This window comes from Ptychodera flava, chromosome 14 (genome assembly GCF_041260155.1).
Source record: "Ptychodera flava strain L36383 chromosome 14, AS_Pfla_20210202, whole genome shotgun sequence".
NCBI classification, from domain to species: Eukaryota; Metazoa; Hemichordata; class Enteropneusta; family Ptychoderidae; genus Ptychodera; species Ptychodera flava.
The window spans coordinates 22,748,787-22,775,415 of record NC_091941.1 but is presented as its reverse complement, the minus strand read 5'-3'; the positions used below and the strand labels follow the sequence as shown (position 1 = coordinate 22,775,415).

General features: G+C 36.2%; 1 protein-coding gene across 2 annotated transcripts in view; it reads right to left on the bottom strand.

Annotated features, from left to right (window-relative positions):
• Positions 1 to 3,432: 3,432 nt before the first annotated feature.
• Positions 3,433 to 26,629, bottom strand: part of LOC139149799 (leucine-rich PPR motif-containing protein, mitochondrial-like) — a 53,566-nt gene continuing 30,369 nt past the window's right edge. Inside the window, exons 22-37 of one of the 2 annotated variants that reach the window (XR_011556149.1) lie at positions 26,402 to 26,609; positions 22,761 to 22,885; positions 21,135 to 21,241; positions 20,462 to 20,621; positions 19,644 to 19,801; positions 18,227 to 18,295; positions 16,014 to 16,150; positions 15,316 to 15,398; positions 14,573 to 14,765; positions 13,426 to 13,553; positions 11,620 to 11,732; positions 10,071 to 10,145; positions 9,513 to 9,603; positions 8,256 to 8,398; positions 5,551 to 6,163; positions 4,695 to 5,271 (exon numbers count right to left, since the gene is read on the bottom strand). Coding sequence is in view for 1 of the 2 variants with exons in the window: in XM_070721780.1 (XP_070577881.1) it covers positions 6,014 to 6,163; positions 8,256 to 8,398; positions 9,513 to 9,603; positions 10,071 to 10,145; positions 11,620 to 11,732; positions 13,426 to 13,553; positions 14,573 to 14,765; positions 15,316 to 15,398; positions 16,014 to 16,150; positions 18,227 to 18,295; positions 19,644 to 19,801; positions 20,462 to 20,621; positions 21,135 to 21,241; positions 22,761 to 22,885; positions 26,402 to 26,609 (1,940 nt within the window). In the remaining variant the exon portion in view is untranslated. Of the gene's footprint in view, positions 6,164 to 8,255; positions 8,399 to 9,512; positions 9,604 to 10,070; positions 10,146 to 11,619; positions 11,733 to 13,425; positions 13,554 to 14,572; positions 14,766 to 15,315; positions 15,399 to 16,013; positions 16,151 to 18,226; positions 18,296 to 19,643; positions 19,802 to 20,461; positions 20,622 to 21,134; positions 21,242 to 22,760; positions 22,886 to 26,401; positions 26,610 to 26,629 lie in introns of both variants that reach the window. The other variant, XM_070721780.1, reaches the window with a different exon arrangement.

Here is a 26,629-nt window from a genome sequence, read left to right as displayed (position 1 = left end):
AAAAATAGAGAAAAAATTCATTAAAAAGAGAAAACAGCCAATATTGGCATCAAATTAATATGACTAAACGTGCGTGGCTTAAAGGGACAATGTCTGCCATTTTTCATGAATTTTGTTTGATACAAGATACTACTTATTAACACGATTGGAACTAATTTGGGATAATTGGGTGGTGAAGTAAGGTCGTTTTAACCTGCAAATGTAAGCTCATCTGTTTTTCTTTTAAGTAACTCACTTGTTTTTGTGAGTAATTTGTAATATTGCAACGTTCAGCTATATGGCATCGAACATTTTTGAGAAATTTGAAAAATATGAAGATCCAATTATCCCAAATTAGTTCCAATCGTGTTTATTTTGTTTGACATTTTGAAAGACACTGAATGAATGGGTGACCATGCACATATTCGACCCCGGTTTTAGACAGGATACATGAAACCATCACGAAAATGAATTAATGGACATGACAATTAATTCATTTTCGTGATGGTTTCATTTAATTTGTCTAAAACCGGGGTTAAATATATGTATGGTCACCCATTTATTCATCATCTTTCAGCGTGTCAAACAATATAAGAAGTGTCTTGCATCAAACCAAATTCATGAAAAATGGCCGACTTTGTCCCTTTAAGGTACCAAAAAAACCAAGTATGAAAATGATGAGATGAGTAGTTCCTGAGTTCTTGAATTTTGACTATTTACACTTTTTTCTACCTCATTTGAATTTTTAAGATGCTGACATTTTCATTTAACAAATGGCCTACCTCATACATTGCATCACTACACCAAAAAATACCGCAATTATATGGTGTCGCTCAAATTTGATCAGAATTGGTACATACCAAAGATCAACAATAAGTGTTGTTTCTATCTGTTCAGTGCAGGAAAATTATACGTTTCTGCACAGTACAACCAGAAAAACAACAACAAATATTTAAACCAGAAAAACAAGAATGACAAAAGTCAAAAAGGTCTGAAACTTTAGGTACTGAAGGTCAACTTTAGCAACATGCATAGCAGAGAATCTTTCAACCATGGATGTACAAAAATAGACATCCATGGTTTCAGCAGGTCTGTTAATATGTCACAGTTCATAAACAATGACAGGAAATGACCAATTAGCTGTTTCAGTTACATGTACTGCTACCACTCCCAAACATAATAGGTACCCTGCATACAAATAGGTTAAAGGTCAAAATCCTCTTATTCAGATGTGTGGGCTGATTCAGATACTGCCACCACTCCTGCACATTTGCAGGATTTCCCTTTTTCTTACCTCATTTGCACATTTTTGACACTGACGTGTTCATTTGAACAAATTCACATCTCAACCCCTGCATCTACCTGTACACAAAATACTGAGATGGTAGCTTTAGCGGTATGGGAGCCTTTGTGTGTGACGGACATACATCCGCACATACATACCCATATACATACATACAGACGCCAGCGACTCATCATATACGCTCTTTTTGGTATTTATATATAAAACCAAATATGAGCTAAAAATCAGCTTGACCTGTGCAGCTTTTCTTAAGTTTTTGATCTGGACGGACATACATACTGACATGCAGACAGACATACATAATGACATACATATATACATACACAGTGTTCGCGGTGACTTTTTTCTCCTAGCGTACGGCATACGCATTAGTCTGCTAAGATTGCGTAATGGCTGGATTTGAGTGCGTAATTTCACTTCCGCACTCGATTGATGAAAAAACTGACAGCAAAATACAATGTGCCGTTGAATAAACCTACACTACATATTCGGATTGTACGATGTAACATTATTTTAATGAAAACAGTTTAACGAACAACTTGAACAATGTTGAAACGTAACAGCGTCAAAATACATTGGGCAACCCAAAAGTTAGAGTTATGGCAGCTTATCCAGACGGTTTCTGGACGTTTCGTCACCAAGTCGTTTCTGCACAAGACGTTTCAGCCTTTGAATTTCAGGCCCCAAGTCCGACGTTTCGGCACCGCAACCCAAGACGTTTCGGCACCGCTGAAGGCTACCTGTGGGAACTAGTGCTGGAGCATAATGTTACAAATCAAAGTACTAAAAAGTATAGAGTCAACTAACATTCACGTACATGCTTTAATCCTTGTGAGAACATGGGAAGAGACCGTACGAAAAAACTTCGTATCATTTTGAAATCTGTGACACAAGTTTATCGATATCAATAGCCGCCGACACGGCAAAAGTTTGAAAGCGGTGACGAAACAGCACGGCAAAATTCACACAAAATGCACATTAAGTACTGGTCAGAACGCAAAGGTCACGCTTAGGAATATGACCGATCAGTCAATTACTGAATAGTTTGAAAAAAAAATCGAAACACAGATGCCGAAACGTCTTGGGTTGCACTGCCGAAGTGACTTGGGCCGGAAATTGAGAGGCCGAAACGACTTGGGCCGAAACAACTTGGTGCCTGAACGGCCAGTTACCATCCAGACACTTCTGCAGTGTTCAAAATTTATTTGGATTCCGACGAGCTCTACCGATGAATCATTTTTTTCACGGACTCGTAGAGCAAAGTTGAAAGAAAACAGATTTGTCTGCTTCGACGCCATGCTGCATGTATGCTTGATCAAAATTTGGGAACAGCGAGACGCGATGATCGTGCACGGTCGGCATTTATATAATTTGTCGCAACATTTCTGTCAATCACTCACTTTCAGAAACTATCGCTCGCCTGAAAATTAGCAACGTAATTCATAGGCACAGCTGACATGATAACGTGCCTAACGTGATAACGTGTGGAATAAGATGCCGATTTTTCAGACAACGCCAAGAGAATCCGAAACTTTCCACACAAAATGAGTGATTGACAGAAATGTGTTGCAACAAATTTCGTCTGGTTGTCGCCTAAGGTCAGTCGTGGGGAGTGCTTTCGGTGTTATCCTTTGCGTATAGAAAACGCAAAACGATGAAAAAAATGCGTAGAGAGTCAATTTCAATGCGTAAATACGCATGATTTTTGCGTAAACGCGAACTCTGCATACATACATACTACAGATTACATACAGACATTTTACACCACATACCCTCCCATAGCAGGCCAACCTGTAAATATCAGCTTGCTCAACTTGCTTGATACAGCTAGCTGCTTATAATATAAACAGGAGTTACTGGTAATTACATTCTAATTAAAGTAAACATACCATGCTTATCAAGATCACATCGTAAGTATAACAGCATGTCTGTCAGATTATACTGAAAATTCAGCTATCACTGACAATTTTTGTTACCAGTTTTTTTCATTCTATTAACCCATAGACAGTCAAGAAAGCCCTAGCACATTACTCTCGAATGACCATTGCTATTCTTCACAAACTTATTAAGTCCTGATGAATGAGTGAGTTGAGACTGCATGTTCAAGGGTACTCTGAGAAAGCACACAGAAGAGACAAATGTTTGGAACTAAAGAAGTCCCATGTTATCAAAGGCATTACAGAGAATCAAGTACCACTTTCAATGCACAGTTTTCACAGATTTTAAGTCAAATTCAGTTAAAATACCATTTTCCTCATGAAGTTTCTAGAATTGCATCATTCCTATAAATAACACATCAGCCAGAAACATCACAATCATGATCTTCTCATAACAAAACCATTCACATAGGCAGTACTTGAATTTGGATAAACAATCTACATTTCACCAGTGTAGCAAATTTAAAGCAATTGGAAGGTTTCAGAGATTTTTTGACCAAAAATAGCAAAATTGCCATAAAAATACAAATATGCAAATTTCACCAATGACCCCTCGGACACCCCTAGGAACCTGCACACCAAATTTAAAGGCAATAGGATGAAAGGTTTCAGAGAATAACCAAATATGGTAAAAATTGCCCAAAAATTAATAATATAAAAATTTCACCGTGCCTTCTTAAGGTCGCCTGTACAAATCTGCACACAGAATTGAAAAATAATGTTATTATTGGCTCAACAGTAATAGATTTTTGATGAAAAATGGCAAAAAATGCCCCAAAGTGCAAAATATGCAAATTTCGCTGTAAGTTCTTCAGCTTCCAATCACCCCTAGGAACCTGTGCACCTAATTTGAAAGTAATGGGATAAACACTTTCAGTTAAGAAGATTTTTTGACCAAAAATAGCATAAATTGCCCCCAAAATACAGATATTAAATTTTACCATAATTTTAATGAATCCTCTTAGTCATCACTAGGAATCTGCCAACCAAATTTTAAAGTAATCAGACTATTGGTTTTAGAGAAGATATTTTGACAAAAATGGTAAAAATAGAGGAAAAAATTCATTTAAAATAGAAAAAAACAGCCAATAATGGCATCATATAAGTAAGGCGAAGGTACCTAAAAACCAAACATGACAGTGATCAGATGAGTAGTTCCTAAGTTCTTGATTTTTGAACATTTTCACCTTGTTTCTATCTCATATGTATACTTATGAGGCTGACAGGTTTATTTGAACAACAGCACATCTACACCACATATGGCATCACTGCACCAAAAATCAGCTTAACATGTGCAGCACTTCTCAAATTTTTGATCTGGACAGACAGGCATACATACATACAGATAGACAAACAGATATATTACATACAAAATTGTTTACACATGTAAACATCCCAGTTGCCATATATATGGCAAATGGGAGCTAAAAACAGAACCACTCACCAAAATGATCATTTGACACATCCAATTTTAGTTTGAATGTAATATTTTAATAATTTCTTGTCAATGTAAAGATACTCGAAAATTAGCATTATTTTATTTTTACACACTGGGTAAAAATTTTGTCTGTATTTTTTCACTAAAATAAAGATTGCAAATAACAGAAATGGTCAAACTTTGTATAGCATACATATCAAAGTCCAGTTCACAAGACACATTTTTGAGTACCTGTAACAAAAGCCAAGAAAATCTGGCTGGTTGTGTCTGAATTTGCTGTACTGTGAGCTACGAACTATGACTTTTCCCACTTGTCCTGAATATGATGTATTGACCAAGCCAGCATGGCAAAAGATTGTTAACGACCATCATGGCCACTGGGCATAGTTGGTATGATTTGAGACTTGCAAGGAGGGCAGAATGCTGTCTATACCTTCACAAGGTACACAAAACTCAGAAATTTCCTAATATAGCTCAAAAATACACATTTTCCCCTTCAAATATATAGAATAACATTTTACATGCGCCTTTATGTGAAAATCAGTGGTACTCAAAAAGGGAATTAAGAACACTGATACTAATGTTGGGGTTGAGACAAGAAGGAAAGTATATCCCTTTTCCTGCCAAGTCCATATTTCACCACCAGGTCAAGATGGTTAAAATTAATGAAACACAACGTATTCCATATGATGTATTTTAACATAATACTGTACATTTGAAGGCTGTTGAAAACATAATACTGTAAAGTTGATTTTTTTGGGACAAAAGATGCTATAACATACCAAGCCAAGTGGGTGATAATACGTCATTTTTTGGCTCAATACCGCTTTTTACTGACTTGGCTGATGGGGAAGTGATACAGTTATTACTGTCTGGCAGGAAAAGGGATATACTTGATATGTGTATAGAGACTAGCCAGTGGTCATTGAGGCAGTATAAAACTTTGCATCCAAGGCAGATGGAAAACTGTTCAAATTATGGTTTGAAAACAAACTTTTTAAATAAAACTCAGTGTCAAAGGTCCTGCAAACTTAGCAAATCATGAGTGTAAATTGAACTTTAATTTACTATTTTCAAAGGGTTTATTACCATTTTTATGTCTACGCAATCACTGAAGATTTGCGTACGTGGCTGACTCATAAACCGATCAATGCACACAAGACAAATTGCAATGGAAGACACCAGTGAAATTCATAACCTGCCAAAACGAACATCAACCTGACAGTATTTATTTGCTAGTTGACGCCACTGACAATGGAATTTTTGAAAACTAATTCACAAACTGCTTTGAAAAACATTACACACAAGACATTAACAGAACCGTTTGGAATATGTACATTTACTGTGCCTGCATCACTACGAAGACTGTTCCTTTGTGTTCTCTTTATCACTGTCACTGTCACTTGAATCAGAACTTGAATCACTCTTCTCTTCCTGCTTCAATTCCAACACTGATGAGTCTTTCCTCTGCTGTCTTGCCATATTCCTATAATATTCCATTGTTTCCTGAAACATGAAAAAAATAATTAAAATGTTGCAGAGTTTATATAGTGGGAAATATAGCATGCCTAAATACATGTACACTGTGATTTAGTTGGAGCACGATTCCAATGGTGTCTCTAAGGCACATCACTTGGCAATCGGAGGGACAGGGTTTGTACGTTTTTCCCTGTAGAAATGTCTTTTATTGACTGAAGTACATGACTGAATTTAAATTTGCCCTTCTAGCTGAGGGGAAATACAAATTCAAATGCACAAACTTCAGAATGAAGAACAGATATGTATTTCGTTAAACTGTACAAGCTCGTAACTTTCAAGTGTTTCTGACAACATATTGCTGAATCATTTTAAACATAGGGCCAAAGTCCCTGAAGCTACTATAGACATGGATACAAAATTAAGTATTTCCTGACTGTATGAAATTATCTCACTAAGGTCATCCTAGGGACATGTAAACCAAATATTAAAGCTGTCTGACCTGCGGTTTTGAAAAAACAAGCGACTCAACAGTTGACAGAGCTCTGCTGTGTTATGTAGAGAATAACCTTTTGTGACACATGTATTGATGAAAAAGGTGGATATCTTTGATAGCTCATTTCAGGATGGCCTGACCAAAAACGGAAAAAATTCCATAAAAATACAGATTTGCATATTTCATCAGACTATATTAGTCTATAATAGCAAATAAACGAGAGTTAATTACATTCAAATTAAAGTAAACAAGACTTGCTCAAATCAAGATTTACGTCATAAAAAAACAGCATATCTGTCAGGTTATAAAGAATCTTGAGCTGGTTATCTTTTAATTATATATCAGTATTTTCATCCTATTAACCAAGCACATTTTAACTTTCAAATTAACATTGTAAGTAAGTTCTGTTGAATCAGTTGAGACTGTATGTACTCAGAGAAAGCACACTGAAGAGACAAATGTTTGAAACTTAAGAAGTTCAAGGTCATCAAAAGCATTACAAGGAATCATGTTACACTTTCATTGCACTGTTTACACAGATTGCATAATTGCTATAAATAGCACATGAGGAATCTTACAGCCCAGCTTTACCATAAAAACCCTATCACTTTGACCACTCTTTTAATGACCACTCTATTTTTTTCCTCAAAAAGTAATCTTATTTTATCCTTACCAAGTCAACCATAAATGGAAATTAGAACTTTTCTATCTCTATTTATTTGACCACCTATCATGACAAACTATTATGAGCAATTTCTTTTAAGATAACATAAATGGTGGTTCAGAATATATCAAAGTTGGGATCAGGAAAGTTGCCTTTACATGTTTTAATCCTCAATTCACTATGAACTGTCGAAAAAAGTTGAACTTTCTGATAATTCCCACTAAAATTATTTTGGCTTTGATGATTTCCTAATTAATTCAATTATTTAAAATCATATTAATTATTTTTTCCTGGGTGAATTGATAGGGTTTATACAGTACAAGAATTACATACAATGTAAGTCAAACTTTGACCAAAAATGACAAAAAAATTCCTTAAAAATACACATTTGCATATTTCATCACAATTTGAACAAATCTACGTTGGGTTATCCCTAGGGACCTGTATACCAAATAACAAAGCTGTCTGACCAGCGGTTATGAAGAAGAAGATTTTTTACCAAAAACACCTTTTTTTGCATTAATTTGCCTATTTTCAACAATATCAAAAAATTAAAAGAAAACAGTTTCTCAAAATCATATTTTTCATCTACACAACAAATATCAAATCAGTAAGTACTGCGGTTCTCGAGATATTTGAGTGGACGGACGCCTCACAAACGGACATACATACATACATACATACATACAGACTGACGACGGCAACGGACGGATACCCATCCCAATAGCTTCTATAGACTATAGTCTATAGTAGCTAAAAATCTGCTGAGCTCATTTGCATTTCTATGACATCGCATGGTCTATGGTGAGAAACAGTATATCTGCACATCTTCAGTTTTCATGTCTTTGCTTTCAAATAGTGTTAAAAAGTTAACGTTCTTATGGATGTTACACATTCTTCAGGAAATGATATTTAGCAATTTAAATCCTACAAGTATCACCAAATAAATGAAAATCACTTACTGGAGGCTCTTCAAAAGGCAGGGCTTGGTTGTTCCTCTTCAGCATCATGGCTAATCTCTTCAGTGTTAACTCTGAAACCAGAACGCCTTCATCCAAACATTTCTGCCTCAACTCTAAAGCAGACTGCCAGTCTGAATTATTCTCTGTGAATGAACAATACAGGACTTGAGATTGAAACAATCTTTCAGCAGAAAACATATGTGATTATCAGAGTACTGATATGTTAGCATGGCCGTTTCGATACCAAAATACATATAATATCTTTACAGAACAACTACACAGACTGGTGGTTTACCTATCCCTTGTGGTATGATATGAAGTGTGTTCAATTTGATGTTCTGCAACAGCAGTAATAATGTTTTCATGGGACAAGGAAGTCATGAAATCAGCAAGGTTTAAACTATGACTCTTCTTGGATTCTACGGAATAATCCATATTGTATGTCAAAAGTACTTGTTTTGCTGACACTGAGGATTGAAGGTAAAATGCGCCTCAGAGACAGATATCAGAACTCTCAAATCTTTACAATTCTTTATTAATCTACCACTTGTGGGGGCTCATTTTAAAGCTTTTGGAGTATGAAAACATTTCATTGCCGTGTTTTTTTCAAATATCGAAAATTTTATTTTTCCTTTTTTATTTTTAGTACATTATGGGTCTACTATGTCTAGGACTCTGTTCATTTTAATCCATGGCAACCATATTAATTGTTGTACATGTAGCACTAAATGATGTGTGTCACTGGAAACCCTTGATCCTCTGATACATGATTTGCATGGAGGTTTACACAATCCAGTGTTTTCTATATGCACCATGAAACCACCCATCACCAAGGCAACCAATGATGATAAGCCGGCTTAGTAAGTGCAAAAGGGGCCACAGTGTTTTGCATTTGAAATGGGTGAGAGAAAAATTCCCCATACCGGAATGCATACAGGAGTGCTGTTTCAGTTTTCAGTTGGCAATGACTCTAATGTTAGACTATCATTTTGTGATTTGTAACTTTGCACTCCAATAAAAACCCTAAACCACCCACAGACTGTGTTAGATAAATCCAGCGATCTTGACCTGAAAATGTATGACGAACAAGACATCTGCTGGATAACCAGACAGTGAAATAGGCTGCAAATCACTGCATTTTACATTTATACTGGTCCTAAGACTATAAAATACAAAATTCACTTATTTGAGTCACTTGAACATGAAATCAAACACTTTTGATTCTTGGTATGATCTGAAAGTGGCATTTGTACTTACCATAAAGCTTCATCAAGTAGAAATAGATCTTTTCCTTGATTTCGGGATCAGTAATTATGCTGGCAAGATTGATCAGTCTTTGAGGATCTTGCTGTTTACAAAAAGATAAAACATGAGAGATAACGGCTGATTTGTAGTGACATGATATTTGATCATAATTATGCTTCCATGAATGGTGCTATCAATTCTTTTTTACTGTCAATGTTATGCTTGAAATTCAACAAATCACCTAAAGGGATCTAATCACAAGCTGCAGCAAAAGAGACAGAGTTTGTACCAATCTCTGGTTGAAAAGGTCCCACTTTGCATGCATGTGGCAATATGAAGTGACCAACTCACTACCGGTTCATTATGATCAACGCATTTACAGAGGTTAAAAAGAAATGCTTTGCTCAGTGATTATTTTCAACTAAATATCAACATTTCTCAATTGATCTTACATCAACATTTCTGTCTATAAAACATAGGAGTGAAAACGCAGATTATGTAGAAGCTGATTTTTCAGATCCAGGGAAACTTATCAGGTTTACAGGCTAGTCAAAATTTGATTTGACTTACTTCTGACCCTGCTTTGCTTTCTTGTATTGCATACCGAACTATATTGCCTGGGTTCTCTGAAAGACTTGGGTATTTCTGTTGAGGTAATTTCATTCAGGGGTGTAAGAAACAAACAAACAAATAAAAAATACCGCAATTATACGGTGTCGCTCACATTTGATCAAAATTGGTATATACCAGTATGGGTACCAAAGATCAACAATAAATGTTGTTTCTATCTGTTCAGTGCAGGAAAATTCTACGTCGATGTTATGACAATGATTTCTGCACAGTACAACCGCACAGTACAACCAGAAAAAAAATACCGCAATTGTAACGGTGTTGCTCAAATTTGATCAGAATTGGTACATACCAGTGTGGGTTAACAAAGATCAACAATAAATGTTGTTTCTATTTGTTCAGCACAGGAAAATTCTACGTTGATGTTATGACAATGATTTCTGCACAGTACAACCAGAAAAACAACAAGAAATATTTAAACCAGAAAAACAAGAATGACAAAAGTAATTAAGGTCCGAAATTTTAGGTACTGGAGGTCAACTTTAGCAACATGCATAGCTGAAAGGCAGCTAGCCCCTCTTAGTTTGACCATAGACGCTCTTCCTCCCCTCTACTGACGGTCTTCCTCCCTTCTACTGTCTATGGTTTGGGCAGTTCTGTTAATATGTAACAATTCATAAACAACTCCCCTCTACTGAAGGTCTTCCTCCCCTCTACTGTCTATGGTTTGGGCGGTTCTGTTAATATGTAACAGTTCATAAACAATGACAGGAAATGACTCAAGATAAGTGGAGTTTGCCTGTCACTCCTGCACACATGCAGAAATTCCCTTTTTCTTACCTCATTTGCACATTTTTGACACTGGTGTGTTCATTTGAACAAATTCACATCTCAACCCCTACATCTACCTGTACACCAAATACTGAGACGGTAGCTTTGGCAGTATGGGAGCCTTTGTGTGTGATGGACATACATCCGCACATACCCACAAATATACAGACATGCAAATCAATTCAGCTTATACGATAACCTCACATTGGTATACCAAATGTGAGTAACAAAAACAATATGCATCTTTCTTTCGAGAGCATTACTTCCATACTGAAACACTTAAACTTTTGTTCAATAAAGCAAACTGTGGTACTTGAGAAAATAATTACCTTAAATTTACAATCTAAAATTTTAAATTTTAAATGACAGTTAACACTGTGTTATCTCTATGAAGTACAATTAAATTTACAATTTTCATAAGACTGTAAAAACTTTATTTACTCCACAAGCACCAAAATTAGTTCACATGAGCAGTCAATCAGAAAAGCATAGTAAAAATACCACGCTGTGACCGAACCTGTTGCTGATATATTAAACAAAACACCACTAACAGCTTCTTATCATCTAATCAAGCATAGACTGAAGATTTAAGTCCTAAAAGACAATAGTGAAATATTTGACAAACTTCTTTGGAAATGCCTATTTACTTGATTGACATACAAATTTTTCAGACTTGGAAGCGTTTGACCTTTGACCTTGAAATCCTGCTGATATTCACCTGGTATAATTCTTTAGCTTTCTGTGTATTACCAACATCTATCAGAGCATGCAATAAGTCAACACCTTGTCTGGTAATGCCCTCTGATATCGATTTATCGACTATGGAGTAAACTAAAACAAAAAGAAAGAGAGAACAGAGAGAGATCATTAGAAACACACTGCACATATTAGTCTGAGAAATCAGACCAGTGAACTTAGACAAACATGACAGCATACCGGTAACTCCTATCAGGACATGTGAATCAAGTATACATGAATGCATCTGACTGTGTTGTCCTTTTGCAATATGTCAGTGGTAAGTATGTTTAGAAATGGAAATACTGCTGTAAGTGGGCATTGCTTGGAAAGTATTATTGTCCGATATAATTATAACCTCAGTGCCTTTTACAGGTTGTCATGTCGTTTTTCTTTTCATCCAATGTTGTAACTCTTTGGATAATGGTTTTTATGTTTCAGGAGAAAATCAACATAGGTAACATATTCTGTTCTAGATTTTTCAACATTTTCCAATACGTTAATATAATTAGAGTGAAACACGCAAGACAAAGAGTACACTCTGTACATAATAATATGAATAATATAATTTTTGAACACTAGAGTATGACTCTGCTCATCAGCCAAAACAATTCAAGACTCAGGATATTTGTGTTTTCACAAGAAGGCATAGTATTCAAGATTACTTATCAACATTGGATAACTTCACAATTTTTAGCAAAAGAAATATACCACGGTATGCATTCAAGAATTGTGTTAAGAAGGATCCCAAAATGCACACTTTTAAGGTGGTTGGAAAGGCTAGAGCGTCAGTTATAAATTTCAACAAAACTATTAAAATATAAAAATAGTCAACATTCTCTGTGGAATAAAAAAAACTAGACATTTGGGCACAAAGGCATTGCAGATTTATAGCCTGTTAAAACTTCTGAAAAACTGACCAAATAAGAAGAAGTTGGAGAGTCCTTAGTGTATTAACTATGGTAGAGCTCCCCTAGCTTTTAATAAAATGTTTGAAAAGGGAAAGTCATTATTTGCTGTTTTTCAGGAAAGTTTGACAAGGTGGTGCTGGCATTCAGAGTGAGTGACTGCTATTGTAAATGCATTTTTAGATTCTTTGAGTGTCAAGGAGGTGTCAAAAGTGAGATTAACCAAAAAAACTGCTCTATGACTTCAAAAAAGGGGTGCAAATATGGCTTGTTTTCAACATTTTTGACAGAATAACAGTTTTCCTACATAATTGTATACCAATTTAATCCAACTCTGAAATGAGATATGGACATGGAATTTTAACAGACTATTAACAAGGTTACAGATAAGATTTGTACGGCACAATTTTCCTGTATTTGAAGTACTTTTTGAAAAATCATTTTGAAATTTGAAAGAATTTTTAATAATTTTTTGATATATAAACCCATGTAAAATCATAAAAACAAATTTTATTTACAAATCCTGCCGTACAAATCTTACAATAAATGGTGTCAACATATTTATAACTAATTTGGTAATATCAATACTATCCAAATATTATTAAATTCAAATATGTAAAAAAAATATGAAAAATTAAATTTTAATATTTACTGGTGTCATCTTTCAAAATTATGGCTGCAAATATACAATTTTTATATTCTCTGGAGAAAATATTAACTAAGGGAGTTATCCTGAAAATTTGAACTAAATATCTTGATTCTAACACTTGAAATTTGACATTAACTCTGAGAAAAGAATTGGTGCAATAATAGCCTTTCCAACCACCTTAAAGGGTTCTTTTCACCATTTCAAAATTTCTCTTCGTAGAAATTTGCGTTACCTCTATCTAGCGGAAGATTCTTTTCCATCATTTTGTGAAAAAATGACCTGGTACCAACTGCAGTTGCAGATTCATTGGCTGATCTGAGTTTTTCTTCTATCAGATCCAATGCAGCATCTGGTTCATTTCTATCAGCAAAGACAAAATTCAGAAATCAACACTTGAGATTATATTTGTTATTAGAGAAAAGTGTGATGCTTATCAGCAGATTCTCATTGTTGTATCTGAAAATACTTTTTATTGGTATATGAGTGTTATCTTGTCCAAAGTGTAGTTCACTCTCACACTTGTGCAACTTGACCTGACGGATACTTTGCCCTCTTTATTGCAAATGAAAAGAAGAACACATCCCAAAGAAACTCATTAATGTAGGAGAAAGGAATACAACCAATCGTGAGAGACAATTAAGCACAGAAGAAATGAGAACTGAATGAAATAAGGGGCATATATCAAAAACAATATCTACGAAATTCAGATATACTGATAACACAGCTGGAAAGTGTGTGCTAAAAGATTTGCATTGGGAAAATGGTATTGAAGCACAAGGAATAACAAAAAAATTTGTGTTTATACTTATTTGTGTATGCTACACACAAACTTGACGCTTTTTATCATACTCATGTTTGAGGAAAACAGGTCACTCATCAATATTGTACTGTTCAAATTCAGACTATTCAGCTTTGATATTTGGCCAACATGCAGTGAACAGATTATGATATGTCATATTCATTAAACTTTGAGTATGAGTAAATCTAAATATTGCCAATGCACCTCAAAAGTCCAATTAAATGCAGTTCATTCAGTCTTGATATATGAGCTAATTTTAGAATTTCATTAAATTTGCAAAGGAGCTATTAATTAGAATGTCATGCTCATCAAACTTAAAACATAAGTAGACCTAAGTATGATCAAGAACAATAGGACGCCATTTGGGCCTCCTGCCCACAGTGTACAAAAGTCACCTATAAGCATTCTGTTTTATATGAAACCTGGTCTTACTAATTTTTAACATTTCTTTCTATACAACCTACAGTTTACTCTTTTTTATGAACAATGCCACATAATTTTAATTTTGGAAAAAACACAACCAATATCACAGTCATTATTGACCATTATCAAAGTCATTGTAAACAACATGCAAACAAACCTTGTAAGGTATGCTCCAAGTATGTGCTTGTAAAATGGGAAAACTTCGCTTGCCAGGGCTTGATATTTTTCCATGATGTTCAATATTGTTTCAGGTTCTCCTTGTTCTTCATAGTAGGTTACTAATTTCCTTACAGCCATTTTGTTTGGTACTCTGCCGTCCTCAATCACTTTGTTGAACACCGCTTCAGATTCTGTGGAAAAATTGGGAACCGACAATTTTTAGATGAACAGATCAGTCTCGAGGGGTGTGATGTTCAATCTGTTTACACTTGCCATGTATTTCTCAGAACCATCTTGTTGGTTTTTACCATATATATATTATTTCCCACTATGTTCTGGCTACATCTTTCTTTCTACCATGATTTTGCTGTCACAGTCTCTGACATCATATAGCACTTAAAATTAAACATGGTCACATGGCGACAATAGATGGACATAGAAAACTCTGATTTTTCTCCAGCCTACTTTGATAAACACTGGTCAATTTTGTGTATGTTTACATGACAGAATGTAATCTGTAATTCACATGACTTCATCTACCATGAAAAAACAGTTAATGCTACTTTGGAAATGACAAAAAACTAACCGGGTTTCTGAATCAAAGTTGATGACGAAATATTGGAGTGACAAGTTCCACTTTGGTCACTTTTGGTGCTATTTTATCAAAATGAATGTAAATGTTTTCAAAATTAAAATCAGTGACTGCAGCACACATGTACAGACAATAGAGAATTCACTAACCATGTATATTGCCAGTTCTGATTCCAGTGAAAATAAATCCAGCTTCAATTCCAGCATCAATGGCAATGCTTTTCTGTTCACATCTGAAATACAAAACATATCAGTTTAAAAATAAGACAGCCTTAAGGAAAGCAAATAGAGATACAGAAACATTTTTAAAAGACTGATGTTGAAATTCCACTTCATGTCAATAGTTTCTCCATTGTTAAGCTTTCTTACTACCGAGTTACGGTTCAGGTGTTATGAACAGAATGTCCTTGAAAATTGTTTGGTGTGTAATAAACTTTCAGCTGTGGTTACCCACCTACAAAGTTCCCCATGTATGGTTGTGTGTCCATGTCCCTTACAATAGCTTTTGGATGTTAAATTTCCACACTTATTTAATCAAAATTCAATTACTATGGGTTTGAATTGTTAAAGTTCAAAGGGTTTTCTTGGGCACAGACAGGTGTTCAATTATGTTCAGCTGGGCAGGATAGGATGAAGACTAAATATCTGACTTAAGCTGCCTATCTGTCTTTCTGTGCCAAACTTCCATGTTGTAGACTTTGCAAATTTCCAAGAAAGACTCACACACATTTCAGGAAGACCATCTAGACCCACAAAACATACTAAGACCTGCATGCACACAGTGTCCCAATCAAAATTTTGATAGTTATCTACAACATGTTCTTCTGAAGATATGTAAATGAACTCACAATTCTTTCAGTGAAAGGGCATCTGACAAATTGTCAGCTTGCAGTGCAGTTCTTAGTAGCACAGTGTGGCATTCTGAGGAAAGTTCACAACCTTTACTCAAAGCTTCATCGAACAATCTCCTGGCTTCTGTATAATTCTGTTTGAGGAAATAAATGTGGTGTTATTTATACAGTAATTACATTAAGAAACTAAGAAGTCAATAAATTCAACTCTTCTCTTCCATCCAAATAATTTTATTCATTTAATTTATTTAATTTCGATTTCCCCTGACTAAAAATTTCCCCAGTTCCCTGTGTGCAAGGTAGGATTCGGGTGACTACAAACAGACAATCGTCCTGATTGTACTCATATAGCCAGGACTAGTCTACAATAGAATGTGCCTGGAAAACAGGTTTTCAGGATCTGGGGGTTTCCCGAAAATCTCGCCTTCCTGCGTAATACTGCAGATTGTGAGAACTCATTTTGAAAGCTGAAGAGAAAATTATATTTTCAAAATGTCATTTGTGTAGATTGAACGACTTCATATTTTTAAACAGTGAATGGCACATATTTTCAAATATAGATAAGGCTGTTTGGTTCTCTTATTCCAAAAATGTATGATGACCCAAATATTTCTCGCATGATTTGGTATGAGATGCATCACACTTTTCTTGAGCAAAGCATGAGCAAAGGTTTAACAGTTTTAGAGTCGTGGGCACATACTTTTGTCAAGCATATAGAATAACAAGATCGACTGTTAAAATTACATTTAAATGAGTCTCTTAATGTTTTGTAATACTGACTCTATGTTAGGTGTGTGACTGGAAACCCTTGATCCTCAAACACATGATCAGCATGGAGGTTTACACAATCCAGTATTTTTTTATGCACCATGAAACCACTCATCACCAAGGCAACCAATGATGATAAGCCGGCTTAGTCACTCTGAACATTCAGACTGACCTGAAGTTAAAATTTTAGACAAGAAGTTCTACTCTTGTTTGATAATTTGCCAGAACAAGAACTAATGGAATGGGCTCCGTCAATGCGTGCATGCAAGTGTCTGTCCATCCAGAGCCATTTCTCAGATAGGACTGAACCGATTTGTCTCAAACTCAGTACATTACGGCATACATACGCCCATTGATTTATTCTGTCATCTGATCCAATTTGGTTGCCTTTGTGGCCATGTTGCATGACGAACTACAATTTGCATATGCCTTGATTTATTTCAAATTACGCACACAGGCAGTACGCTATAACTCACTTGTGCTATTTCATTTTTTGTGACATCAAGCATGGGTGAACGGTTGCCATTTTATTTTCATTTTTGTTGGTCTGGAACCAATATTCTAACATGTCTGTTTAATGGCTTAAGAAATAAATATCAGAATCAAATGACCACCTGACAGCCATATTGATCATAACATGAAATAATACTATGATGTAAGTCATAGTGTAGTGTCTATGTGCCAAGTCTCATAAATCAGTCAAAGCACGTATGAGTAATGGCTTTAGACATGAAAAAATCGAAACAAAACGGCCACAGGGCAGCCATATTGGATCATATTGAAGAACACTGGAGCTAAATTTGAAAGTATTTGACCAGGGCATGTCTGAGATATCTTAGTGGATAGACTGACGAATGCATGGACAGACAGCGCCCAATCTTTAAGCGCCCAAAAAATCGTCTACAGCCGACAAACAATTGACAGTATTAGAGCACAAGGGTAGGCACATGGTCTTGTGTTGTGCCTCACATCAATTTACGAAAATGGATTGAGATTTGTGCGCAGATTCAAAAAGATTCATCATCTAATTTTGAGAAATTCTCCTGCACATTGGATCATGTCATGAAATAAGTTCACATGCATATATAAATCAGATGTGTTGTCCTTGTGCCAAGCTCAAAAGAAATAGGTCAAGAAATGTCAGAGTATTTGGGCTGTGGACATTGACAAGATGGCCAAGAAGTGGCCATATGGGATTGATTAACAAAATTTTTGGGTGTGCATGTGTAAGTCATAGTGTGTTGTCCTTGTGCAAAGTTTGAATGACATATTGGTATGCAGTGTAAATGAATATTGGTTGTGTACATAAAAAAATGGAATGCAGGTACTAAAAAGATACTCAGTATGGCTTTATATTGCTAAGAGAGTATTGGGCAGATTCAAGAACTGGAAAGTATGTCGGTTTTTATGAAGAAGATGAGGGCATTGTTGTTGATACATACCCCTGCTCTACCAACATTCATGATTAATCTTTGATACTTGATTGTTGTGTCTTCGACATTATCTGTTTCCTGAAAATGAAATTGCAAAGAATCAAAATGATATAAGGATATGACATCACCAAAATAAACAACTTGTTTACATATTTTGTCAAATCTGCCAGACTAGAGACAATGGGTGTGTCTGATACGGTTTAACAGTTGAATGCCCATCGGGGCCAGGTAATGCCCCATTGTGGCCAGATATTCAGACTCAATTTTCCACAATACTTTTCTAGTCTACTGTTTGTGCGAACTCCTTGTGAAGCTGGTGGAGGATGTTTTCAACACCTTTATCAGTACGGGAAAGCTCAATTAACGTAGGAATACCCTACTTCCCTACTTGGTTATCAGAGGATCAATTTCACAGACCTGTCTTTCCTACAATGGCACTACAATGGCACAAGCTGGATAAGATAAACATTACAATGGAACATTCACACCTTGGGGGATTAAAAGTTTCTGTTTGTCACCTGAGTTGGTCAGGCAAGGACCCGGGTTTCAGGTACCATGCAAGTTAATGCAGTCTTTCCCTAATGTTTGTTCAAATCAAAAATTAGACTGAATTAATACAGGGTTAGCACCCATTTGAAAGTTCATTAAATTTTAGGTAATTCGATTCTTTAATACCAAAATTTGTAGAGTGACTCCTGATTTCTATTTTTGATTTTGAAAGACAATGCTTAAAAGTTTCCGTCAGGAAAGTTTGAGCAACAGTTTAAGTCTTTCAGTTTTGAGATGCATGCTACCTTAATCATCTCTTCCTTATTAAACAGTGACCAGAGTTTGTAGCTTATAAATTCAGGAAGAATGCACCTTGGGGACAGATATTCAAACTCTCAAATATTTACTATTATTATACACCTACTGCCGTAACCTATGGGAGTTTGACCGTCCAATAACTTTCTGTATTTTGTATAGTATGCGGAGTCCCGAATACGGGAGACGCGCCTGTTTGTAGTTTGTAGCAATTTTATTTCAACAATCGCGTGCGTTCCACTCATATCGCGCATGCCACATTCCTCAAAATTTACCATAGAATTAGTTTATACGGATGATTAATGGAGGGAGGTGTATAATAATAGGGTTATACACAAAATACGGCCCTGTATGGACTCGGGCTCGGCCTTCGGCTCGTCCAATACGTCACTCACTTAGCCGGAGTCCATACAGGGCCGTATTTTGTGAATAACCCTATATTATTTTTTGATCTACCACTTGTAGAGGCTCATTTTAAAGCTCTTGGAGTATGAAAATATTCCCACTCCCTTAGTTTTTTGAATATCGAAATCATTCTTGGAACAAAGAATATAACATCTTTCCCATTTTGAACAGTCACAGAATCATTCATACACTATCCAGCAAAAGATTTATTGTCTACCTGGTTGACTGTTCTTTCAGGAACTTTGAATGGCACTTCTTGTCCGTGTGTCTTCAACACATCAGCCAGGTACCTCAGTGTTCGATCTCTTGGCACAAGTTGTTCCTCCTGCATTCTTGCATAAGCATCTAAACATTTCTGCCAATTATCGTTCTTTGCTGGAATCGTCAAAAAATATTGGATAAAAATGACCATATTTCTTCCAAATGGCAGACAACAGGGATTTCTCATGCTGCATCACCAAAAGTGCACAAATAGAACTCTACCGTCAATTGTCACTAGGGCCTATGATACATCCTCTTTGTCTGGTATCAATGCTATCAACTCGAGGTATGAGAGTTTGAAGCAAATTAGAGTGGTTTTACAAACTGAGACATCGATAACTGAATGAACAACTTCTTGGAAAATTCAATGTTATCTCTCTTCTTCTTTCTGGAACATATTCTCATTTTCAAATGAAAACATAAGCATTTCTTCTAATAATAAGTACAGCTCACTAAACTCTTTCTAATCACCACCATTATCCTTTTCAGAGGTCCAACTATGCTATAGAAAACAATAAGCCTGTACTAGAGATTTTCTGACTGAGTGGTTTACAACGCATCAGGGTTCCTCAACACATAATGTAAAAGTTCAATGGAGTATTGAAAATACCACAATGAACAAAGCTTTCTCACATGCCACATCATACTGAAAAGTTGCAGGTTTCTCTGATCAGTCATGTTTTCATCATTGATCAAACCCTCCTGAGGAAATTTCACTCCACACTGCAGTCTTCTCCTAAAGTTGAGGCCTAATGCAACAACTTTGACACTTACCATACAATCTTAAAAGGAACATGTACATCTGGTCTCTATCACATCCAAAAAGATCTTGTGTGATATCCACTAAAGTTTCTAAGCGCTCCGTCTGACCTTCATCAAGGCATTTCTTGCTATACCAGTTCAATCTCTGCGTCCTTCCACGGAAACCAGGTGTCTGAGGAAGATAGCACGTGTGACTGTGACCATCACAAATCTACAAACTGATATTTGGCACTGGTAGGCATCAGTGATCAAAAAGCGTGTGTTCCTGTGATTGCTATGAAAATGAACTACACAAGTTTCAAATGAATTTGTCTACGGTTTTGAGAAAACACATTGTGATAGGAACTTGCGTGATACATAGATACAGCAACTGATGTTGTTAATGAGACAAATCCACGAGGAGGAAGAATTCAAAATAGTTTTTCATTGATTCATGAGAGACGTAATGTGCCTGTAAATCTTGTCACTGAGTAGAAAAATTTGCTTTGATTATAGGCATTCTTTGCAACTGAAAGTGTGTATTGGTTGTTGCAGATGGTACAGGGATGGTAATAAACCACAACATTGCAAGAATTTGACCTTGGAATTTCTGGATCTTTCTGAGACACACGCACAGACACACAGACACACACTCAAGTATATTCTTCCAGTAAGATTTCTATGTGAAGTGAAGATGGATTCTTACTTCCACTATTTTCTTCGCTTGCTTGTACTTGCCAGCAGACAGGAAGGCAAATACTAAATCATAAAGTATGTTCATCTCACCAACAGCTTGACTTCCAAAGTCCATTGCTGAAAATGTAGATAATGAAATACTTGAAAAAGAAAATGGGGAAAAATTGACAAACAAGAAAATAGCCATGCAGTAATTATGGTAAGCTTCGAAACTTTAATACATTTGATGAACATTTCTAAAAGAACCTTTCTTTTTCATTAAACCATGAATAAAAACTCAAGGGGGTAACAGTGCAGAGTTTGGTACCAGAATAAAAATTACCAAAACTTTACCAACATTTGATTCTCAAAATGGCAATTATCCCTATGTTAACTAAATGGCGAAAAATTAAAGTTTTTAAGTTTTTTTCATTTTCAAATGCAAAAAAGCTGTGAAAATGCAATTTGTTCCAAATGCTTCAAAATGAGTATACACAGGCTGTAGACCAAAAAAGTTTGTAAAAATCTGACGGTAAAAATGTTTATCTCTCGAGAGCATTCTACCTAAATGACGTTACTAATACTGTGTAAAATTGACACTATATGATGGTGACAGAAACACTGAACACATTCAAATTTATTCCACTGTCTTTCAATCATTTACTTATAATCTACATTCCGAGACAGCTATGTACCAAAGTGGTGAGAACTTCCAGCGAAATTGGGGGTGGTGGGAACTTCCAGAGAAATTGGGGTATCTCTAAGTTGTAAATGGCTATACTTGAGATACTTTCAGTTAATAGTATTTATAAGTGTTTATCATCATGCAGACAAAAGTAAGTGGGTCAAAACTCTTGGCAATCTCCAAATACATCTTCATGTTGAAACAGCATTGTTCTGCTAGACCCACTGACTGGTAGACACCCACCTCTTAAAGCCCCCACTCAATTATCAGATTTATCTAATGTAAATATTATTTACTTGATAAAATATTCAATGGAAAACAAAAGAATGACAAACTGTTAATGGGCTGTTGACACATTTGCTAATGCGAGAACCTGGGATTGAGAAAACTCTCAGACATGCTTCTCCCATGTTTAGTTTAAAATTTCATACTCTTTGTTCCCAGCTATTGTACTGTGACATGGGAATCTGGTGTTTGTTTGTTAAACGCCTACATTGTTTTTTGTTCTCAACAACTGTACTGTGACATTGTCAAGGTGTTATCATCTAATTCACGTCAGCCTTTGTTGACCTGATGTGTGGGTGCCTACATATAAAGTGGGTCAGGCTGCCCTTTTAAAGGCACTTTTGGCAATCCCTGGGATCGCCTTTGTCCTAGTCTGAAAGAGGATTGTGGAGGTGTGTTAGCCTTTTGTTTTCCATTGAAATTGTAATCTGGTGGGTAAATTTTCTGATGAGACAATTTGGCGCCAACGCAGCCCTTTAAGTCTACAATGCTGCATGAAAAGCTCAGAGTTCAATACAATGAATCACCCGTGACTGAATACATCCCTTCAAGGTCCAACAATGGATGCTGTCACAGTAGGGTTTATGACATGAGCAGCCCATCCTTGACCTCCTTCTGGCTAAATCGTAAACAGATCAAAGTAACCACACTGTATGTGCACTGCATCACAGCTTTTCACCTCCTCACCTCTCTGTAGCTCTTCTTTGTTGCCAGCCTCCACCAGTTTGACCAGCAAGTCATGAAATCTTGGCAGTAGTTTGTACTTGTCATGGCACTCTATTACACAGTCTAAAGCTCCTTTCAAATCTCCCCTGATTGAAAGATAATACCACGTTGACAGATTTTAAGGTTGAACAGTATTGAACAATATACAAACACTTACAAGACAAAGCTCGTAAGGTACTATGCATGAAAGACCTAAACTTTTGCTAAGACTTTCCTCTTCAACCATTCTCTTTCAAAATCAAGAATAAAAATCGGGAGAGGTCGCCATGCAAATTTTGGTACTAAAGAAACAAGTAACCCAAGATTTACCAATATTTGAAAATGGCTGCCATCCCCATGTTAACTCCATGGAGTTTGATTTTCGAAAGACTAAGAGGATGAAAAGTTTTCTTACACCAATAGCTTTAAAATGAATCCTTACGAGTGGTAGATCAGAAAAGACTTGTTAAAGTTTAAGAGTCTGAATATTTGTCCCCAAGGTGCATTTGACCTTAATCAATCAAGAAGTGCTGATTCACGATTGCACTTTACATCCCCTTGTATTTCAAAGCTCATGAAAAAAGAACCAGATATATCTAAGTCAACTAGAATAGTTCAGAAATAAATGGTTTGGAAGGCATGCCCAAAGGACAGTGTGATGATTAAAACACATTTGAAGCAGAGATAGAAAATATCTGTCAATATTTCTACCAATCCTACAGTCATCTGTGATGTTTCTTTCATAAATGGAAGAGCTATTCTGTCGGACATGGTTGATGTCCAGTGAAGCAGACAACAAAAAGTGACAATGCAAGTATGGCACATTGCCAACAGTACAGTGAAACATTTCTAAAACAAGTCATCGTTGATGACACAGTCCCCGCTTGTCCATTTTGTTATAATCATTGGTGTCTAGGTAGCTGTGGTCTAGGTCGCTGTGGAATGACATTGATGCAATGGGTGCATCAGGCCTGTGACTTGCATAATAAAGTAATCTGAGGAACGTGTAATAAATGACTCATCTCTGCCGGTAGTGACCACTGAAGGAACTTTTGATTACATCACACATAACAATGCCCTCACTGCCTCTAGTGTCATGACGGCACATACTATACACATGGTTTGGTGGAATTTTCGAAATGCTATGGGATTGGGTATGTTGTTGTAATCAGCCATTTCGGATCATATAATGAAACAATTTAATGTGCACAAGAATGCAGCCATAGTATTTTATCTTCGTATCACGTTTGAACAAAATCAGTCCATCGAGGGACAGTGACCTATGTTTATGTTTCAAAGACATAAAAAAATCACACCAAAATTGAAATCAAATGGCTGTCTCTTGACCATATGGATCATAGCACAAAATTAGTAGACATGCATATGTATGCCATAGTACTTTATCTTTGTACCAAGTCTCAACAACATTGGTTAAGGAATATTTGCATATGATTAAGAGATATTGGAAAAAATTTACAATCTGGCAGCCATATTGGAACATGTCACGAAGTAAATTGACATGTATGCCATAGTGCTTGATCTTTGTGCCAAGTTTGGACAAAATGGGTGTAATGACCTTTGAATTATGCTTCAAAGACATGCAAAATTCCACAAAATGGCAGTTCTGCAGCCATATTGGATCCTATCGCAAGGTTAATTGATACATGCATATGCATGCCATAGTACGTGCTTTGCCTTTGTGCCAAGTTTGAACAAAATCGGTTCAAGGATGTTTGAGTTACGGTTCAAAGACATGAAAAAATCGCAAAAAAAATGGCCACCTGTCAGCCATATTGGATCATTTCACAAAATAAATTGGTGTTCATATGAAGGGCATACTGTTTTGCTTTTGTGCCAAATTTGAACAGAATCGGTTCAAGAATGTCTGAGTTATGGTCCATAGACATGAAAAATCGCAACAAAATGGCCGCCTCACGCCCATATTGGATCGTATCGCAATATAATTTGACATGCATGTGTAGGCCATAGTGTTATGCCTTTGTGCCAAGTTTGAACAGAATCAGTTCGAGGATGTTTGAGTTATGGTTCAAAGACATGAAAAATCGCAAACAAAATGGCCGCCTCGCGGCCATATTGGATCGTATCGCAAACTAATTTGACATGCACATGTAGGCCATAGTGTTATGCCTTTGTGCCAAGTTTGAACAGAATCTGTTCAAGGATGTCTGAGTTATGGTCCAAAGACATGAAAAATTGCAACAAAATGGCCGCCTCGCGCCCATATTGGATTATATCGCAAAATTATTTGACATGGATATGAAAGCCATAGTGTTATGCCTTTGTGCCAAGTTTGAACATAATCTGCTCAAGGATGTCTGAGTTATGGTCCAAAGACATGAAAAATCGCAACAAAATGGCCGCCTCGCGGCCAAATTCGATCGTATCACAAAATAAATCGACGTGCATCTGTAGGTGATAGTGCTATGCCTTTGTGCCAAGTTTGAACGAAATTGGTTCAGCAGTGTCTGAGAAACTGTTGATGACGGACGGACGGACGGACGGACGGACGGACGCACAGACGGGACCCAATCTATAAGTCCCCGCCGGACTTCGTCCGCGGGGACTAACAAGGATGAAAAAGTCCACACCTGTGTTTGAAAAATACTAATTATTAAATTAACCTTGTAGACAAATACTTCGTACTGCACCAAAGAATTATTTCTCTATCCAGAGCTTTCGATAACTATTCAGCTGTGTTTATCAATGGTGTTGATTAGCTAGATAGATGGCTGGAGAGTTGTTGAAAGCTCTATATAGAGAAATACTTCTTCGGTGCAGTACAAAGTATTTTTCTACATCTAAAAGAATATAGTATATCTTCACAGATGAGTCGGCATCATTGTATTAAATTGACCATTTATTTGCTTTATCTATTTATTACCCTCAAAATTTATTTGTGGCTAAATACTCTCTGTTTCATTGGTTTCCACATTCACCCTAGATGCTGGTTTAGGGGCTTGTTTTAGCACTGCTGAAACAGTATTTTAGCATTGAGCTCTCTCTCCAATCAGAATAGCACATGGTAGCACAACATAATATAATTCTCTTTTCATATTTTCAAATGTGCCCTCAACCGCATTGAAGGCACTGACTCATTTACGCCTATGAAAACGAGCATTTTATCAATTTATTTATTGTATCCAATGTCAAACAGGCGGAAACCTACTTCGTTCCTCATCATTCATAAATAAGACAGAAGCCAAGTATTAAAAGAGCCTAGCCTTGCTGAGGGTAGAACGACTTGAGAAATACTTGTCTCTCAAAATAATTGACTTCATTTTGTGAGTGTTATAAGCAAGCCACTGAACTAGGGATACTGCCTCTCAGTAGATTCCCTACTCTACAATGTAAAATCTTGTAAAACATGAGTTGCCACATGTAATATCAACAAAGATAACGGGTCGTCAACCAGACAAAGTACAAAACTCATACACACATTTTTTCTACCTGGTGAGAGAAAGATCTTTACTACATGGTCAAAGTGTATGAGTGTTTCTTAATTCCTTCATCTTCTTTGCCTACTCAAATAAAATACATGCCGACAAAACAAAGAAAATACAATAATTACAAAGACAGGAAGTATCTACAAGTACGATCTTTACCTTTGGAAGTATCCAGTTACCAATGGACTTGTCACATTTGGCGTTGGCTGTATGATCTCAAGGTCAATGCACTTTTGAAACAAGCTGCGGGATTCTTCAACTTGACCAGCTAATGCCACATTGTTCAACATGTGGAAAACGTTGGTGTCTGTCAGCTCCGACAGTGGTACACTTCTATCCTTCATGTCCTGCAGCATATCCAAGGCATCTAAAAAAAAATTCAGTCAA